General features: G+C 46.6%; 4 protein-coding genes across 6 annotated transcripts in view; all 4 read right to left on the bottom strand.

Moving 5' to 3' along the window:
- The window catches only part of LOC105909233 (yjeF N-terminal domain-containing 3-like), a 14,538-nt gene extending 14,487 nt beyond the window's left edge, over positions 1-51 (bottom strand). Inside the window, exon 1 of the mRNA XM_031562923.2 lies at positions 1-51. This exon is cut by the window's left edge and continues 384 nt beyond it. The gene's annotated coding sequence lies outside the window, so the exon portion shown is untranslated.
- A 4,507-nt stretch (positions 52-4,558) lies between these two features.
- Positions 4,559-6,359, bottom strand: LOC105909245 (histone H2B-like). The gene has a single exon (XM_031562900.2). It carries the CDS (start codon positions 6,023-6,025, stop codon positions 5,651-5,653), a length of 375 nt encoding a protein of 124 aa, XP_031418760.1. The 5' UTR covers positions 6,026-6,359; the 3' UTR covers positions 4,559-5,650.
- A 721-nt stretch (positions 6,360-7,080) lies between these two features.
- Positions 7,081-11,212, bottom strand: ndufa13 (NADH:ubiquinone oxidoreductase subunit A13). Its single transcript, XM_031562899.2, has 5 exons — positions 11,068-11,212; positions 10,377-10,455; positions 9,957-10,028; positions 9,617-9,686; positions 7,081-7,366 (listed from the first exon to the last, which is right to left on the bottom strand). The coding sequence occupies exons 1-5, from the start codon at positions 11,159-11,161 to the stop codon at positions 7,247-7,249; spliced, it is 435 nt and encodes a 144-aa protein (XP_031418759.1). The 5' UTR covers positions 11,162-11,212; the 3' UTR covers positions 7,081-7,246.
- A 2,680-nt stretch (positions 11,213-13,892) lies between these two features.
- Positions 13,893-20,000, bottom strand: part of LOC105909235 (transcriptional repressor p66-alpha-like) — a 34,880-nt gene continuing 28,772 nt past the window's right edge. For 2 of the 3 annotated variants that reach the window (XM_031562896.2, XM_031562897.2), the window contains 5 exons: positions 19,173-19,437; positions 18,268-18,620; positions 17,600-17,695; positions 16,880-17,111; positions 13,893-14,636 (listed from right to left, as the gene is read on the bottom strand). In XM_031562896.2, the coding sequence (XP_031418756.1) occupies positions 14,494-14,636; positions 16,880-17,111; positions 17,600-17,695; positions 18,268-18,620; positions 19,173-19,437 (1,089 nt within the window). In that variant the 3' untranslated portion in view covers positions 13,893-14,493. The remainder of the gene's footprint in view (positions 14,637-16,879; positions 17,112-17,599; positions 17,696-18,267; positions 18,621-19,172; positions 19,438-20,000) is intronic. The other variant, XM_031562898.2, reaches the window with a different exon arrangement.

Here is a 20,000-nt window from a genome sequence, read left to right on the forward strand (position 1 = left end):
AAATTAAAGTCGTTTTTTTTTCCCTCTTTCTGGCGCCTCGTTCTGTTGTGTGAATGTTTGCAAGTCTCTGTTATCTCTCTCTCTCTCTCCCTCCCTCTCTGTTCTCTCTCTCTCTCTCCCTCTCTCTCTTTCTCTCTCCCTCTCTCTCTCTCTCTCTCTCTCTGACTCTGTCAGAAGTCTCACCGCTCCTTAAAGGTGCTGTAGCCAGTTAATGAAGTACTTAAAACAGCAGGGCAAGAAACAGTCATCTGACTAAAGGCGTGTGTTTCCCTGCAACCCTTTAAGGCAGCGCCTGTGTGTGTGTGTGTGTGTTTGTTTATCCAAGGCTGTGTGTGTATTTATGAACTTGTGTGTGAGCACAGCTCATTTGTTTAATGCTTCGTGTGTAGCCAACAGCTGATAATTTCACTTGAAGGTCACTCACCCGGACAGAAACAATGCTGTTCTTCTGCGGAGAGCTGGACCTGTACCGGAGTCTGAGTCGCATGTTTTGGAGAAGCTAAAGACTTTTGGGCTGCGTGGGCCACTCGACGAAGCTCAGTTTAATGGAGGGGAAATAAACAAGCACGGATCCACAGATCTTTCCCTTTTCGTTGTCAGATAGACGTCACAACGTGTTACGAAACAGGCGAGAGAATGGGAGACACAGTGTGTGATTTTGAACCCCGCTAGTCTTTGAATACTGCAGCCCTCCTGCTGTTCCATGGACTACACCTACCTTGAGATGCCAACACATGAAATGACTTGGGGCAATTAGGCTGCTATAAGCACACCAACAACATACAGTGTAGGGGCAATTAGGCTGCTATAGGCACACCTACAACATAGAAAAGCCATCTCTCACACAAGAAACGTTTAGGTCAATCTCCGTCTTGAAACATAGATTTTCAACTTTGTACATTACAGCGTACTTGTGTTAAAGCAGCAATAAGGAGTTCTGGTCCAAAACTAGCACGCTAACTAGCTAAAAGGCATGCAAGGGCCCAGTTGACACTGATAGAAGCTTGCCAACACACTAACTGGTGTCTTTTGGCAGTATAGCTGGCAATGTCATGCTGTGAAAGCTTCTCTTCCATTTCCATTCCGTTCCATCCAGGAAACACAGAACTACATAGTGCATATCCTGGATGGTTAGTGGGGAATGACCATATGACCATATGCTATCAAAATTCAAAAACTAGTTGCCTATAAAACCATACCTCAAAAAGTGTCAAATTGTTGCAATTGTTGTGTTACTTTAAGTTGTGGTTTAAGTGTGAAATGAATGGGTTTGTGCTCAGGACAAAGCACCAGCTGGCGTGATGACCTTGGGAAGGTCAAGCAAGGCAGCTCACCTCTGTTGCTCCACAGTCAAACAACAGGAGAGCAAAACAATACTGAACAGCAGGAGCGGAGAGAGGGAGATCAAAAGTTCAAAGTTCAAAGTTCAAAGTACTTTATTTGTCATTGTCACAAAAACAACGAGACAGTAGAGGCAGCAACAGACAGCTAAAAACTTAAGTTGCTGTGGACATTAACTGCCACAGCTAAATAATAATAAATAACAATTAATAAATAGATAAATAAATATATATAGAGTAAATTAAAAAAGAAATATGTATATATACATTGAGGTGCATCAATAGTTGCAGGGTAGAGTATTAAGATGTGAGAGGAGAGCAGAAGAACAGTTACCAGTGGCGGACCTGAGGTATGGCAGGCATGGCACATACCACTTCACAAGGGGGCGCCACTGAGCAGTGTATTCACACAAGCCATTCACGAATGGTAATCTAGTCTCACCTGATGTAAATACACTCAAAGACATGGGTACCCATTATGATAATGTCTGTGTGTGTTTCATTTCATGACATGGAAAACATCATGTTGTGTACATGGATCGATGCACACACACACACAGTCACACAATAGCGCATCTTAGGTCCAATCAAATGCAACACCGAACACTTGTGATGAAGTGTTGTAGTTGAATGTATTTTCAATGTTAGGTTGACCAAACAAGCATTACTGAATTAATGTAATACGAAATGAAATGTCAATGATTTTATAACTATACTCCATTAAAGTGAATGTGTGTGTGGGTAAGTAAGTACAAGTGTCTTTCAAAGCATCAATGTGTTATTTCCCCTTCCAGGTAGATTTGGCTTCAGGTGTGTGCCGTGGCAGACTAGTTTGAGAGATCGACTATACCTCGAAAAATAAGTAGTCTATTGGGGATTCATGCAGGCAAATTTGACGCCAATTGGACAAACCTTCTACTTGTACATCAAAGTGCAGTACACCTTTTTCAAGATAGGTGGCGCCAAATTGGCTATTGAGTAACTACTTCAGGTTTAAGGCCCATTGTCCAAAGCAGCGCAGAATTATTCCAACTTCCTGTTTGATAAGGCATCATTCATCATCATGGCAACGCTGACTAACACATCAGTAGGCCTTATTCAGATTAATCCTGCACATTATTTTGTAGGAACTAAACATTTGAGAGAGAGAGAGAGAGAGAGAGAGAGAGAGAGAGAGAGAGAGAACCGTTTACAGGGCTCGTCATTGTTGGCTTCTGGTGGTAGCTATATAGATTGATATATTGTACTGTATCTATGTCATTGACACTGATTAAGTTGCCATATTTCTTGTCGTTGTCTTTGGGCGTCTGAAGGCACCAGGGGGTTTTCCAGAAAGCAGGTTTCACAAACTCTGAGCCTCACCCTGCACTCTAAGTCGATGAACCCTGAACCCTGAGCTTCACCCTGAACCCTGAGCTTCACCCTGAACTCTGAGCCTCACCCTGAACTCTGAGTCGATGGACCCTGAGATGGGAAACTCTGAGTTTTTGGTTCCAGAACAGCTGCTCTAAGTTAGTTCAGTCAACTCTGAGTATGTTAACTCCGAGTTAAACTAGAAAAAGCCACCACCAATGGATCTCCAATACTACGAGTCACCATGGCAACTAGTGAGAAAGAAAGAAAGGCTGTCCTACTTCACCCCACTGGAATTGGAGGTTCTGATGTGTGCTTATGGAGAGTAGGAGCACAACATGGCTGCAGACCTCTGAGAGACTGTTGCTTTTTGATGTGCTCACGTGTGTGCTAATGTGCACATCTGCTAATGTTTTATTCTCTGTTATGTGTCTGAATCCATCTGTATGCTCCCAATTCCCTCACCCCACCCTCACACACAATATCAATGAAATCCAACTGAATTGAAAAGAAACTTTGCAAACACGACAGCTTCCCCATCAGTGCCAGGCTGTCTGTTTTCACCAAGTTGTCAAGCCACTGCCGGATACGACGTCAAATCGATCGCCCCTGACAGTCATCGTTGCTAAACTGCACAAAACTTTCTTGAAATGTATTAACCACAATGGAGTAAGACTAAAACACACTCACCCACTCAGAAGATAATTTAAATAATATAAACGTAACTATTGTAATTCGCATAAAATTATGAATACGACACCAAAGACTTCACAGGATGTCTCTTCAGCTGTTGCTGCCATACTATTGGCTCTAAGCATTATAACAGCCAATGAGACAGTAGGATGGACAATTAAATGCATGCTCCCTTTAATCAATTTATAATTAGTTAAAGTGTAAAAACACCTTTTGATGTGGTAGACAAGTAAAGGGGTCGTGAGTGGAAGGGGACAGACCGTTGGAAAAGTAAAAACCAAGGCGAAGGTGTGGGTGCCGTGCACTTGTTTACCTGGCCGCCGTGTTGGACTTGATCCCAAGAGTTGAATAAACTCGTTGGCGGAGTGATCATCAGCCAGGCTGGCATGTTGAACATCCAGGCTGTACTGATAAGGCTGTGAAGGCCAAGCTAACAGAAGTTCTTGTCGATCGTGTGTTCATTCCTTAACGGCTCTTTTCAGAGCCACCTGTGCATGTCCTTTGACAAGATAGTCCAGAAGCCATACGACATCATTTCAGTTTGCCTGGTAAAAGCGACTTAAAACAAAAACTTTATCATCACTTTTATTAAGTCCCTTCGAGGATATGGCCAGCGAACGGGGTAAAAGTGGTATCCTAACAAAAAGTAATGTTAAAGAACGTGAAGTATGTAAGTGTAGTTTTACAGTATACAATGGTCTTGTCTACTGAAATACTTACGCTGCTTTCGTTTAGTTTTGCTTTTTGATCTGTCTAATTGGTTCTTTTGTTGTAGGCATACTTTTATTATACAAGCATATTTTGGTATGTTGAGTTATTGTTTTGTAATTTCAGTTTGAATTTTAAATTGATCAACATCTGTTGTAACGGTTTCTTAATGTTGTGTCTTAATGTGTATGGCTTAACCGTAACTATTAAAAAATAAAAACCTCTCAAAAGGATGGAACTGGCATGACATTCAAAATGACACTCTTACAGGCATAACTTAACTAGTAGCAGAAGGTAAGCATTTCACAGAAAATTATTTTTTCTAGTTTACGTTTTAAAAACCGTTTACCATCACCATGGCTACCACAATGGCCAAAGCTGTTGCTGCAATTGTTGGACAGTTACACAAATGTTTTCATGGTCGAACCCATTACGCCTTGTCGTCTGAAATCAAAACTCGAACATAAAATATAACACATGTTTAATTACAACATAGTCATACTACATCTCTTTCTGTGTGGACACAAAGATACTCGTCAACTGCACAGAACGCTATGAAAACAACCGCAGATGAAAGTCGCGGAAATGCAGTCATAAACCTCACCCACTAAATCGAGATATAAATCCGTTGAAACGGTATCGGGAAACACAGAGATAGAAGATGAAAGCAGCGATTGTAAGAACCAAGTAGACGGCTTGGAGGTCAACTGGTGGTAAAGCGTCAAGGAAGCAACTCGCTACCAAGACTGCGCACAAGAGCGCCCCAGCCACACAGGTGGCGTGAAAATGCCTCACCGGTACAGGCCTGGAACAGTTGGCCCTGCGGTATATTCGTCGGCTCCAGGAAAGCTACCACCAGCGCCTGCTGAGCAAGACCGATTTGCGCTTCCAAAGTTCTGCCGCTTCAGGAGGCTAGCGAGGCATACTTGGTTGGTCTATTTGAGGATATAAATGTGCTTCATTCACGCATAGGTCACCATCATGTCTAAAGACGTTCAGTTGGCTCGTCACATCTGAGGAAAGCGAGCTTGAGATGCCCGGCAATGCGTCGACATTTTTTTCTATACTCATTTTTGCTTCAAGTCATTGAAGCTAAAATACAAACACCTGTTGAGATAAGATGGAACTCAGACTCCCATATCGCTACAATGTTAGTAATGAAGCATTTTCTTCAAAACGCCAGTTCATGCGGACTGCTCCAACGCCCTTGCAGTACTTTCAGTGAAAGACCCAAATGTTAGCCAACTCTTAATATAAATTTAAGTCATTACAACAGGATGGAATCCTAAAATTACAACCCTTAAGTTGTAAGCTGATATTAGTCTGTAGTCAGTTACTTGTCATTATAACTACATCGTCAAACTGCGTCCTGACTATTCAACTTACGTCTTGAATATAAATAAGTATTTGTATTCCAGTTAGGAACAGGGTAGTATGAGGTGGCATTCAATACATCACACTAATAATAAATAATAAAGCTAATCGGTAAAAGCCTTTAGGGAATATGTGGGTGGCTCTTAAAAGAGCCGTTGGGTTAGTGATGAGACGATGGCGGTCTACTTGGAGCTGGTGTACTTGGTGACGGCCTTGGTTCCCTCGGACACGGCGTGCTTGGCCAGCTCGCCGGGAAGCAACAGGCGGACGGCGGTCTGGATCTCCCTGGAGGTGATAGTGGAGCGCTTGTTGTAATGAGCGAGACGAGAAGACTCCCCGGCGATGCGCTCAAAGATGTCGTTGACGAAAGAATTCATGATGCCCATCGCCTTGGAAGAGATTCCGGTGTCGGGATGAACCTGCTTCATCACCTTGTAGATGTAGATGCCATAGCTCTCCTTCCTGGACTTACGGCGCTTCTTTCCGCTCTTGCCAACCGGCTTCACCACGGACTTCTTTGAGCCTTTCTTGGGCGCAGTCTTCGCTACTTCTGGCATCTTGATAAGAACCTGTTTTCTGAGTTGAGTTATTCGTTCGAAGGGGAAACTGATCAATTGTGCCTAGCTTGACTCAAGGGTCCGTTAATATTCTCTCAAAGCGGACCTGATTGAAATAGTGAAATTGTTGGCGGCATCCGGTGCGGACCTGGTTGAAAACTGAAACTGCTGGGATGGGCGGCAAACCAGGTAAAACGCGCCAAAAGTTTTCAGTTTGAAACCAGAAAGCCATCTTCTTAGATATCGCTCGTGTGTAGGTTTTTGTATGAGTTGTCGGCCTACAGTAGGTAAAAGGGTGGAATAGAATATATGTGGATATGTGGTGTCGTTTTCATCTTAGCCATGGGACTATATGTGATATGCTAACAACTTTAAATAGAAGACGACATCAAATGATAATGAAACATGGACAGCATTCGTTTCATAGCGGCTTCAAATGACTTACTTTTGAATTTAATTTAACATAGTAAATAACCATATAATTCACTATCGTAAACATAGTCTACGATAAAAATAAGTCCATATTCTAGCCAAGTCAGTTCATTATTTACTACATTAAGTTGAGAATTCATATATTCCCTAGTAAAAAGACTGATGTAAAAAGACTGATTAATTGTACATAGGCTACCCATGAATCTCTAGCCTATATCCTGAAAAACAAAAGGTAACCATCTCTCTACTTCTTTCTCCCCATGAACAGCACAAAGTATTGATCATCCCCTTAAATCATTAAGACCTTTTACCCTTTAGACAGTTTACCCCCTGGATTGGTCTGGATGGGAGCTGCCTCGCCAACAGTGTCATCTTCGACCTGGTAGCATTGCTTAGTGACATTTACAGTAGAGCGTGCCGTGTGCACAACATGTCAAATATCATGTCAGATGTTTTCCTTCTACACTCAGTCCCTAGGGGCTTTATTAATTCATAAGTGCTTCTGAAGAACTCAAGGCATCTGTTGACACTGAGGGCCCTGTAATATACCCCCCAATTAGAATGAACCACTTAATCCACACTCAAGCAACAGCACTCAAAAGATCACCACGAGATGAGGGAGATAGAGAAAAAAAAAGAGGATATTTAATATTTGATACATTTACAGTCAGTACAGACAACGCCTCTGCCCTCGTGGGTCAATGGATCCCGGGGGTGGAGGTGGGGGGTGCGGGTGTTGCCCTGGCCTCAGAGGGGCAGCAGAGGGCTTGTCCGAGGATCGTGAGGTGGTTACATGTACTTGAGGAAGTCGAACTTCTTCTGTATGAGCTCCTCGCGCAGCCGCAGGTTGTACAGCTCGTCCAGGGTGGGGCTCACCCAGCGGTCCGTGTGGAACATGTTCTCCCCCACCTGCAGCACACAAACACCACAGCATTCTGGGTCAAAAGGGACTTCCGGCCGCACAGATTCTGATTCTTTATGTCATTCTGTCCCATTCCCCCCCTTTTCATTCCTCTCTCCCCCCCTCCACCCCGGTCCTTGACTCACACGCTTAATGCAAAAAAAAAATTGAAATTAAAATAAAAACCAAAAGAGCAGTGAAGGAGAGAAGGGGACGAGTGGGTAAGAGACGTCACACTAAGGAAAGGGGGTAGAACATGAGAAAAAGAAACGGCGCACTTATTTCTGCAAGTCTGCTCCTCAACCAATCTCTGTTGGCCTCAGTCAAAGGACAGGTAGGGCTAACAGACAGGGCCATTAAGCATCCTCCACAGCGACCACTGATTTACTTGCAAACAACACAAGGGTTCAGGAGAAACTCACTGCCAGCAGACAGGTGCTCCCATAGCCCCATAGCTGACCAGAGGACAGGTGCTCCCATAGCCCCATAGCTGACCAGCAGACAGGTGCTCCCATAGCCCCATAGCTGACCAGAGGACAGGTGCACTGAAAACATAATGTTGGAACCAACTGTGGTTCTATGACCTCCCTGAGCTTACAATCTTAACACACTAACAGTAAACAGTTCATGGCAGGCCAACATATACTGCATAATACTGCCATCGTTTCAATTTCAATCAAAGAGTGCTTCCAACTACCAGACCGCTACCAGAGTGCTTCCAACTACCAGTATCAGAATCTTCAACATCCTACTACTAATAACAGGGCAGGTATTACCCTCTTTTGTCAAGTAGACAATTTCACAAATATATACTTTCCTTAACTATTACCATCCTGGCAAAAACCTATAAATGTAACTGTGACACCTCTACTGACTGAGAGAAAGGTAGAGGCCAGTATTTAACACCTCTGACTGAATGAGAGAAAGGTAGAGGCCAGTATTTAACACCTCTGGCTGACGGGACCCACGGGAGCTGGGCCATCACAAAACACGAGCTCTACGCTGCTCTCTTTTTTGTTTAAGAAGGTTCCTAACTGAGTGAAATGACCCGGAAGTATCAAAGTGGCAGCCATGATAGGAGCTGGCTGAAATCTCTAAATGCTGAGGAGCGGTGCTTCAATGCTTCCTTTCGTATCTCCTTTGGATGGGGCACACTGGACTATCCTTTACGAAAAGAAAGGAGACGATACATCCCACAATTCATTGCAGCGATAGCTAAAAGACCCAAGTCAATAACATCTGCTGTGGCATAATTAAGTAGCATAACGTAGTGTAAGTGCAGTCAGAGTCTCTTAGCAATGTAGTTCTCTTTTCCTTATGAAGTCCTTATGAATTCTACTTCAAGGGGCGACAGTGGTACAGGAGGTAGAGAAGTCGTTTAGTAATCAGAAGGTTGCTAGTTCGATTCCCTGTCGAAGCGTCCTTGAGCAAGACACTGAACCCCTAATTGCTCCTGATGTGCAGTGTGCCATCAGTGTAAATGTAAAATGTGTATACATTGTAAGTCGCACATATGTAAGTCGCTTTGGATAAAAGCGTCTGCTAAATGACTAAATGTAAATGTAAATGTACTTCATATCTGTCCTTCACCTCATGACGTTTTCCATCAAGGTCAAGGAAAAATGGCTAGTTAAGGACTACTAATATTTTGACTATGGCACCCTAGGATCAGAAGACCATCAGCAGGTAGACATGGGCCTCACAGGGCCGCTGGGAAGTGGTCATGAACAGCGGACACAGCCTAGTAGAGAGAGGAGAGGAGAGCAGCTCACTCTTTCTGCTTAGATTCCAGTGCTGCATCATGGGAAGAGCCTGTGCCACACGACTGGCCTCCCTCCTCAGCATGGTCACACCCCCTCAGCATGGTCACACCCCCACATCGTGACCACACCCCCTCAGCGTGGCCACACCCCCTCAGCGTGGCCTCACCCCCACATCGTGGCCACACCCCCTCAGTGTGGCCTCACCACCACAGCTCTGCTTCTCTACAGTGGGAAGCTTCACGGTTACCCTCACCTGTGCCTGCATGTGTTTTACACACACTCAACACGCTGATCGCCCTCACCCACCTTTATACCACAGTTGCCCTGGTAACCTACACCTAACCCTAGGCCACGTTCCCATGGTAACCTACACCTAACCCTAGGTCACGTTCTTGCACCAGCAGCAAACTCTGTGTAGCTACACAACACTGCCCTTAATGCGTTAAAGGGAGGGGGGGAGAGGAGGAAGAGGGAACATGGCCGAGCAGGTCATACCTTCCAGCCAGGAACATCCTTCATGATGACCGCCTCCTCCTCCAGATTCTCACGCATCAGTCGAAGTGTCCTGACAGAGAGAGAGAGAGAGAGAGAGAGAGAGACACATCCATATAGAAACAATGCAGACAGGAGGGAAACAGATAGAGAGCAAGAGACAGGAGAGATAAAGTGTGAGAAAACAGCATCAGTATATCATCTTTCGACCGGTCGGAAATTAACGTCAACAGAGACAAGACTAAGTGCCTGCAAAAGTACTTTTGTTCAAATAGCGATGGCTTATTGAAGTCCAGAAGACTAAAGGCGATGGGCTAATAATGCATGAAGCAACAGGACTCACCTGCGATCCGATTCTGCCTGCAAAAGTGGCAAGAGGGCTATGCGAGCCTCCAGGTCCTCGATTAGCAACCTCCTGCCAAACACACACACAGGCAGACAGACAGACAGACAGACACAGACAGACAGACAGACAGACAGACAGACACAGGCAGACAGACAGACAGAGACACAGACAGAGACACAGACAGACAGACAGACAGACAGACACAGACAGACATACAGACAGACAGACACAGACATACAGACACAGAACAAAGACACGTGAGCTCACAGCTTTAATGGAACTGCTACACATCAGGCACTGGTCCTGCAAACACGCCATCCACCACCCAGTGAGAATATGTCAAGCACCATTAATGACTTTGATTCTCATGGCATTTGACATCCTCTGGTAGGAAGATCTTAGTTGGTTTACACTTACCTCCTCTCGCGGTTCCACTTCACAATCCTCCAGTATCCAAAAATCATAACCCCGATGCCAATACCGAACATGGAATAACCTGCAAGACCCAACGCATTCAGTTATTTCAAGACATTTTGCATTCATTGCAGATATATGTAATATAGATAGGCCGCACAATAGGTAGCGTAAGCTTGTTCAATGTAGCAAATGATGTGGCTGATCTCTTCTACTTGGTGGCGAAGTTATGTGGTTACCATCGCCTGACCCTGACTCATTAACATCCACATTGAACATACGGTAAAATGCATTACGTATAATATGAAGGGTTGTGTTAAGGAATAATTTAATCTTGGAACCAGGCTGAATGTCAAGTCAACCACAGCTAACGCTGCCTTCACTGTAAGTAAGCTTGACAGATAACACACGCTGACATTACTCGCCTGCTCAACTTTACAGTTACATTTGTTGATACACACCATGGATGAGCTGTGTATGTGAATGTGTGCCAGTTTAACTGATAATGAAGTAACAATAGTATACGTTGCGGGTTAATCTCGCGGCTGGGGTTAACATATTATCGATAGCTAGCTAACGGTAGCTAACGCTCCTCAAGCTCCGTTGGCTCTTGACTGTATGAAGTCTTTTCTGTCTTCCCCCTTAGATCTCATTACCACTGGTACCTTAACAATAATGTAATTATACTACTAACCAGAGAGCCCTCGAGTGGGCAGATTTCTCTTATACTGAACGGGTCCATAACCTCCCGGAGGAGGCATGTCCTGCTTCACCTTGGCCGACGCCATCTTCCTTACTGCTAAACAGTCAACAGTCGGCGCCGGCGTCTAAAGTGACATTCATTTGAGTAATGCTAATACTCTAGCGCCCCCTGCTGAATCGGAGAAACGAGACAATCAGGTTTGCAAAAGAATACCTAGTGGGATGAAGGGTGAAATAACCCCTGGGTATTCGTAATTATTAATATGCCAATAGACAAGTGTGCACAACAATTGAGATCAAGTATTCCGATGTATAAAAACAACTTTGGGAAGTTAGGCCTACATATTGTATAACACATGTTATAAGCACACTACACTAACACACTAATCACCAAGGTTGCTAAAGTCCTGCACTCCCTAGACATCACCCAACCAAAAAAAAAAAAAAGAGAAAAGAAAAAGCTCTTCTTTTATTTAGATTTGACACTGTACTCACATTAATGCTTTAATCATACCAAATGCTATTGATTCTTAAAGTGTCCACACATGCGTTATGTGCCAGGTTAAGCTCCAAAGGTCAGAAACATCCCTGTGACTGAAAACATGCTTACTCTAAAGGAAGTTTTCACAATTACTAGATAACTCCTAAACCGAAACGTTTTTGGAGTAGGAAGCTACATTTTTGGGATACGTCATCGCAGAGTGTATTTGTCAAGGCAAAAGATTATCAGCCAATTGTGAGATGGCGTGGTGGATGCCCATAGTTCAAAGGTCATGGAATGACCCCATGTTATATTCAGAAATGAAGTTGACTCATACCAAAGCAGTACACAGACCAGAGACCCAAAATGAAAGGGTTAAAATTATTTTATTATCACTTTTTTTTTCTCATAGAACCAGAAAGAAAAAAAATGCCAAAAAAACAAAAAAAACAAAAAGAGAAACAGATTGGAACATTGATTTATTACATCTGCAGACAAGGAGGCCGACGGGGCCTTTCGGTTATGCTACTCAGAAAACCCGGGGCGACGGAATGATGTGACATCATTGGACAGCAGCAGCCAGGACAGTGAATTTGTCCCACTCTGATTGGCTGAAGCCAGAAAGGCTGCGATTGGCTGGGGAGAGGCATGTAATGCACAGTAGACTGTAGTGCACAGCATGGCCATCGGGAAGCAACACAACACAAGTGCAGATGGCCACAATGAGACATGATTAGAAGAGGCAACAGACGAACATGAAGAACCCCAAAACACGGTTTTGTGCTGCAGGGATTGGTGTGGGTGTGTGTGTGTGTGTGTGTGTGTGTGTGTGTGTGTGTGTGTGTGTGTGTGTGTGTGTGTGTGTGTGTGTGTGTGTGTGTGTGTGTGTGTGTGTGTGTGTGTGTGTGTGTGTGTGTGCGTGTGTGCGCGTGTGCATGTGTGTAAAGGGGAGAACCAGGTCGGCATTGTTGCAAATTTGGACATGCTCTCCCTGTACAGCCAATCAGAAAGCTCCTGGTGACCGCAAGCGGCACAGTCATACTCAACATGGATGTCTGTGACCATAGAAACGCTCATCAACATCAACAGGTCAGCGTTGAAGAGAGGCCCTTCTCCATGTCCACACCAGTCACATACTCCCCCTCACAGCAGCCCCACACACCATGGCACAGATCCGGTCTATAGCCTGCACCAGCAGCACGGCGGCCAGAGTGGCCTGTACTTAGGAAAGGGTGAACCCAGAAAACAGTATTTATGCCGTCATGAGGGGTGGGGGCAGGGGCTGCTATGGAGACCAGAGACCACCCCCCGGCAGCGGATGACAGGAGAGTAATGACAAAAAGAAAAGATCTGCCCAATAACTCCACATCACAAATTATAACTCCAAAATAAATATGGCATACAAGACCCTTAACGCAAACAAAACAAGCCTAAGCAGAAACTCAAATAAAAATAGAACAATATAAACACAGCTCGCCCCCCCCCCCCCCCCCACCCCCACCCACTCTTTAGACATGGAGAAGTATCTACAGGGTGGCCTGAAGGGTCAGTTCAGGTGAACTTTGACCCCTTGCCAATCCTTGTGTGAAGTACAGACCCATGTGAAATCAGACCGACCCTGTGACCAGTCCGGGCTCGGGCTCACACACACACACACCCTCTCCATAGAGGCGGTACGGCCCATCAGAACACAGTCCGTTCACGCTGCGCAAAACAAGGATCGGGGAAAAACAATGACAAACAATAACAACAAAAAGAAAGAAAGCACAACAACCTTGTGAGAGTCTCGTGACGTGACAAGGCCCCAAGCATCTGAAATGAGCATCTTAAAACTATTAAGACTTTTTTTTTCCTTTATGAACAGTCCAGTGATCGAAAACAAATGGCCGACCACAAAGCAACGTAAGTTACCGTCACAAACGCCATCACCATGGTGACGCTGCTCCCACCGGATGGCACCCTGGCCAGTGTGGTGGGGGTCACGACCCCATTACTCCCCACCAGCGGAGTTAGTCTTTATTGTCGTTATTTTCGGTCTGAACGTTGGTTTTATGTGGGAAGACCAGAGGCGGAGACATTGAAGAGGGCAAAATCCTGTCATCGTGATTGGCAGCTGTCCAAGCCAATGGAGGGTGGCTTTATTAAAAAAATGTCCACTCCGGGCTCTCGATTCACGATTCAGTTGGTTGGGTTTGGGAAAAGACAAGGGTAAAAGCGGGACCGGGACAGACACACACACACACACACACACACACCCCAGTTCCGAAGGGAGGGGAGCTCTCCTGACTCCGATCTGAAGAGCGGCAAGCAAAGGTCACATGAGAACAGATGTCGTTACAGTCTTTAGTCATTTATTTATTTATTTCTTTCATCAGTTTTCCATTTTAAATCCTTTTCTCAGACTTCTCCTTGATCATCTTTTTGTCATGTCTTTTTTGTCATTGTATTTTTTTTTTCATCATTATTTCATTTTATTCCAGTAGAAAAAAAAACCCATAACAACAATATTCATATCCCAAGGTGTGGGAGGGACCATGATGACCGATGGAAACGGTTGCGCTCCCAAACAAAACAAACAAACACAAAAAAAATCATCTAAATAAATGTGGGTGGGACTGGAGCAACGCCCCGCCCCTTCAACGTGTAGCCCCTCCCTGCTCAAGAACAGAGGGGATGGGCAAGCGAATCAGTGCAGCCTCAGAAGCTCGTCACTAGCTCTGTTTGAGGGTGCAGCCAACATCTGAGGAGCGCAAAGGATTGTGGGATGGTGGAGGACTGTGCTTACAATAATGTCAAGCTGAAGAGAGGAGGAGATCATGACATCATTTCCTGATGAGGCGGAGAGAGCGGAGGAGATGAAGGACGCGAGCTGAGGGGTGGGTGGGGGGGGCTGGGGGGCTGTGAAGAAGAAGATGATGAAGATGATGAAGTCAGGGATTATTTCCAGGTGTTGGCGGTCTGGGAGAGGGTTCTGGATGGGAGCATGTCCAGCAGGTACTCTCTCTGACGCTCCACGGCCGAGGAAGAGGAAGAGGTCTTGTGTACCGACAGGCTGGGGTTCACGTAGGCCATGGTGACGCCTGGAGAGACACACACACACAAAAGACAAAAGACAAAGTCACTGACATGATGGCTCGTAGCCATGCTATTAAGCTGTCTTATTATGGAGTGCCATAGACCACAGCACGCGTGTATGTTCCTGAAGTGAACCCTTACCTTGGGAGAACACACACAGTCAATTCATTTGAATGATCAGCTCCAGTCGCTCACGCAGAATTACTTTCACAAAGCACTTTAATACTGAGGTTTAAAGCAGTGCACCAACACATGGTCTAAGAACCATCTGTGGCCTAACGCAAACACAACCATGCATGCATGCTCAAATACACACAGACAGACAGACAGACAGACAGACAGACAGACAGACAGACTGCACCAGTCTCATTCGCATGCTTCAGTAGTATTCTGAAGGGAGACACCGTTGCTCATGCAGGAGGAGGGAAGGGGAACTGCAGACTCAGAGCCAGACCAGAGCCGGGTCAGAGCCAGACCAGAGCCGGGTCTGAGCCAGACCAGAGCCGGGTCTGAGCCAGAGCCGTCCGAGTCGGCCGCCCCCTAGAGGGGAGGGGAGGGGAGGGAGGGAGGGAGGGAGGGAGGGAGGGGGAGCAGCGTGAAAAAGCCCAGCATGAGTCAGAGGAAAAAGGGTTGCCATGACGCTCCATCTTCACGTCACGTCTCGGACTCTGACGCCTGGGATTTCAGTTGTGCTTGATTTTGACCGTTCTGATTTTGATAGCTCTGATTTTATACCACCATTCTGACTACGAATCATTTTTCTTACGCATCGGGGTGAAACTGAGGGCAGGGGTGTGTGTGTGTGTGTGTGTGTGTGTGTGTGCGTGTGTGCGTGAGATCAGCGGGGCATTTGTGGGAAGCTAAGAGAGAAAAAGCCCTTGTGGCCTGTAAAGCTGGAGCCCACCACCACTTCAGAGGCCAGAAGCCAAAGGTCATCTCTATGCGAGGGGATCTGAAGGCCAAAGGTCATCTCTATGCGAGGGGATCTGAAGGCCAAAGGTCATCTCTATGCGGGGGGGATCTGAAGGTCAGAGGTCATCTCTATGCGAGGGGATCTGAAGGCCAACTCCCAACAGAGAGCAGAGAGCCCTCAGCCAGACATCAGAGACATCTCAGCCAGACATCTGAGGTCGTTAACAACATGGCCAAGCCTTCCTTTCACTAGCTGCGTTTCCACTACCGGGCCATACCGGTGTATTGTATTTGTACTGAAATATGTTGGGATTTGAGATCCACCGTCTCTTGGATTACACACCAGGATTACAGACACCTGGATTACAGACACCAGGATTACAGACATCTGGATTAAAATTGTGTTGGTCGTTCTCCCCTACTTGATCAAAAATCTGCCTACTTGCACATTTTAATTAGCCCAGATATCAGGAAGGGCCCTGATTTCAAATGCTGACCTGCTCCAACCATTTTTTTTAAAGATCTGTTAAGGTTACTTGGTAGCGTGTATGTTATTCGATAGTGATATCAATAGTATTTATTCTTGTTTTGGTGCTGAAACTCTCTTACCTGCCTCCGCTAACCCTTCCTTTCACCTTGACTGCCGCACGCACCCGTTAGCCCTGTTTGCCCCAAAGGTAACTGGTGGGCCAAAAGCCCCTGGCTGTCACCGTGGAAACCCAGAGGAGGCAGGCTCAAGACCCGGAAGTGACAGTGGAAACACTCTAGCTCACCTCAGTTGGCCGATAGTGGAAACGCAGCGATGAAGGGCTGACCTAGAGATTGGAACCATTGTGTCTGTGTCTGTGAATGACCACTAGAGGGCACTAGAGGGCCCTGGAGACCAGGGGCAAGCAGGGTCTACCCTCTCCAGACTGTCCACAGAGGGCAAAGAGAGAAACAGATTTTACTAAAGAAAAAGTAAAAAAAAGATTAAATATAAAAGATTGAAAGCAGGAGATGGGAAAAATTACAAATGTGTAACAAAACAAAAAAACAAGAAAAAGCAAAGAGCAAAAAAAAAAAAAAAAAAAAAAACAACAAAAAAAAAGTGAGCAGTGACACAACTGAATGTGTTGAGAAGCGATGATGATGATGATGATGACGACTGTGAGGAAGACGCTGAGCAGAAAGGAAGAGTGTGAGCTGGCCCAGCGGGGGGAGGACAGCTGGAGAGGACTGCACAGCAGGATACACACTCAGGGGGAGGGGCCTCAACTCGCTGTCAATCATTCATTGGTCATTTTGGGGGGGGAGGGGCTTCTGGGTAGCGGTGGTGGGCGGGGCCATAGTCTACCTGAGGTGACGCTGCTGGGCTTCCTCCACACGGCGGCGTTACCGTGGCTACCGTGGCTCCGCCCCCCGGCGTTGGCGCGCGCGGAGGCGGGCTTACCTGGCCTGGCCACCAGGGCGGCGGCGGCCACTGCACTCTGCAGCTGAGACGAATGCGAGAAGGAGTGGGTCACGCCACGCACCCCGACACCTGACGACTGCACACCGCTACGAGACAGCTGACCAGAGCCTTGAGACTGCAGAGAGAGAGGGAGGAGGGAGAGAGAGAGAGAGAGGGAGGAGGGAGAGAGAGAGAGAGAGAGAGAGAGGGAGGAGGGAGAGAGAGAGAGAGAGAGAGAGAGAGGAGAAAAAAAAAAAGATGGAAATTGGAGGGGGAATGATAATAACATTCTAGTCAGAACTTTTAATTTCCTGTATGGGACTGCAATTAAAATCACAATCACAGACTCATAAACACACACACTCATAATCACAGACTCACAAACACACACAGGCCCTTCTGATCTAAATTATTTTCTCCCTTGCATACACACACACACTCTCTCTCTCTCTTTCTCTCACCTGTTTGATGGTGCAGGGTGACGGGTGATGTTGGTGCTGGCTCTGCTAATCTGATTCTCTCTCTCACACACACACACACACACACACACACACACACACACACACACACACACACACACACACACACACACACACACACACACACACACACACACACTCTCACCTGTTTGATGGTGGCGTGGTGACGGCCGATGTTGGTGTTGGCTCTGCTAATCTGGTGCTGCTGGAGAGATGAGCGCTGTTTCATCTGCTGGGCCACCTGAGAGAGGCAGAGGAGGATGATCAAGGGACAGCACTGAACCATGCCTTTAAGGGACCATGCCTTTAAGGGACAGCACTGAACCATGCCTTTAAGGGACAGCACTGAACCATGCCTTTAAGGGACTATGCCTTTAAGGGACAGCACTGAACCATGCCTTTAAGGGACCATGCCTTTTAGGAACCATGCCTTTAAGGGACCATGCATTTTAGGAACCATGCCTTTAAGGGACCATGCCTTTAAGGGACCATGCCTTTAAGGGACAGCACTGAACCATGCCTTTAAGGGACCATGCCTTTAAGGGACCTCTCTACTCTCTATCAAATAACTTAACAAGTATGCTGTGTTGTCTAGTTTAGGCTGACGTTTGACCAAACTGTACCGAGAATCAGTGTGACCCATCAGTGGTCGCCCGTGCAAAACGTATTAAGAGATTTGTTTAAAGGGCAATGAAACCCATCGTCAGCCTTAAAGCACTTTAACTGCCCAGTCATGAACATGTATATGTACTGTACATGTGTCAAGACAAATACTGAAGCTTATTTTAGTCTTGAGCGGCCCCCTGGGCGTACCAGCTGGTCTGCCTTGATCAGGTGCATGGCGTTGGAGGCTGAGGAGGATGAGGAGGAGGTCTGTGCTGATGAAGAGGCGGCGGCGGCCGCCTGCTGCAGGATGCGCTGCTCGATCTCCTGCTCCTGCTGCAGGGCCTTGACGAACGCCGCCTTCAGACGGTTGGTGTGCTCCGCCTTCAGGGCCCTCTTCTGATTGGACGCCATGCAGTGCTCGCACAGAGTGGCCCCGCCCTTGTCTCGACGCCAGCGGCAGGTGAAGTCGGTGTGGCACTGGGAACAGGTGAGAGGGTCGCGCGACGATGTTGACGCTGATGTTGACGCTGACGCCACGGCAACTGGCAAGCCCTGTTTGGCTGTAGGACAGAGACAGGAGAACTGTATAACTATTTTGTTATCATTCATGTATCCACTTTTCATTTCCTGAAAAAGAGCCATTTCAAATTCGTTTTTTAAGATTGGGACAGAGACATTCATTTTACTCTTATCTATTTATTTCAATTATATCATTTTGAATCCATCTTTGTGTGTGTGTGTGTGTGTGTGTGTGTGTGTGTCTGTCTGTGGTTTGTGTGGTTGGTGTCTGTGGTGAGTGTGTGGGGTGTGTGTGTGTGTGTGTGTGTGTGTGTGTGTTGTGTGGTGTGGTGTGTGTGTGTGTGGTGTGGGTGTGTGTGTGTGTGTGTGTGGTGTGGGTGTGTGTGTGTGTGTGTGTGTGTGGTGTGGGTGTGTGTGTGTGTGTGGTGTGTGTGGGGGTGTGTTGTTTGTGGGGGTGGTGTGTGTGTGTGGTGTGGGTGTGTGTGTGTGTGTGTGTGTGTGTGTGTGTGTGTGTGTGTGTGTGTGTGGTGTGTGTGTGTGTGTGTGTGGTGTGTGCGGTGTGGTGTGTGTGGTGTGGTGTGGTGTGTGTGTACCTCGCCCCGAGCCCAATAGGTTCTGCACCACCTCCTCCAGCCCCACCAGGTAGATGAACTCATTGTTGGCGGCCGAGGGCAGGAAGTTGAATTCGGGGGCGGGCGGCTTGGGGGGCGGGATCTCCAACAGCGTCTTCTCCAGCTGCTTCCGCAGCGCTAGCTTAGCCGCCGCCTGGCGGCTCGCCGGGGAGTCCGCATGGTTGCCCGCGATGATGCCGCCCGCCGACTGGGAGCTTAGCGACGACTTCATGTTGGTCGGGCTGGACTGGGGTTGACATGACAACGGGAAAATGTACAAATCATATGGCTGGACAGACACACCACCACCCAGTGGTCATTAAATCACACTTCAGCTGAACTAAATACACACACACATGTAGAAACAATCCTTCCGTGAGACGGGGGACTTCTGATACAAAGTCTGTGACTAAACTCTGACATTCAGTAGAGGGAACAGACTACACCCATGATAGCCATTACAACCACACTGGTCACCACACTGATCACTGGTCACCACACTGATCACCACACTGGTCACTGGTCACCACACTGATCACCACACTGGTCACTGGTCACTGGTCAGACCAGTGTGCATTCAAGGGCTCAGTCAGTCAGACTTCAGGGTGTGTCTCACTTCTGAGTGTGGTGAAGATCCAAACCTCACATCCTAACACACACACACACACACACACTCAGACACAAACACACCCACACACTCAGACACAAACACACCCACACACTCATAGACACACACTCATACACACACACACTCATAGACACACACTCATACACACACACACTCATAGACCCAACTCACACACACTCATA

This window comes from Clupea harengus, chromosome 25, assembly GCF_900700415.2.
Source record: "Clupea harengus chromosome 25, Ch_v2.0.2, whole genome shotgun sequence".
In the NCBI taxonomy this organism is placed as follows: domain Eukaryota; kingdom Metazoa; phylum Chordata; class Actinopteri; order Clupeiformes; family Clupeidae; genus Clupea; species Clupea harengus.

Coding starts and splice junctions, on each gene's coding strand:
- LOC105909245 (XM_031562900.2), bottom strand. CDS start 6,025: ATGCCAGAAGTAGCGAAGACTGCGCCCAAGAAAGGCTCAAAGAAGTCC.
- ndufa13 (XM_031562899.2), bottom strand. CDS start 11,161: ATGGCGTCGGCCAAGGTGAAGCAGGACATGCCTCCTCCGGGAGGTTAT. Junction 10,029..10,376: donor AAGTGGAACCGCGAGAGGAG/GTAAGTGTAAAC, acceptor TGTGTTTGGCAG/GAGGTTGCTAATCGAGGACC. Junction 9,687..9,956: donor CAGGCAGAATCGGATCGCAG/GTGAGTCCTGTT, acceptor TCTCTCTGTCAG/GACACTTCGACTGATGCGTG.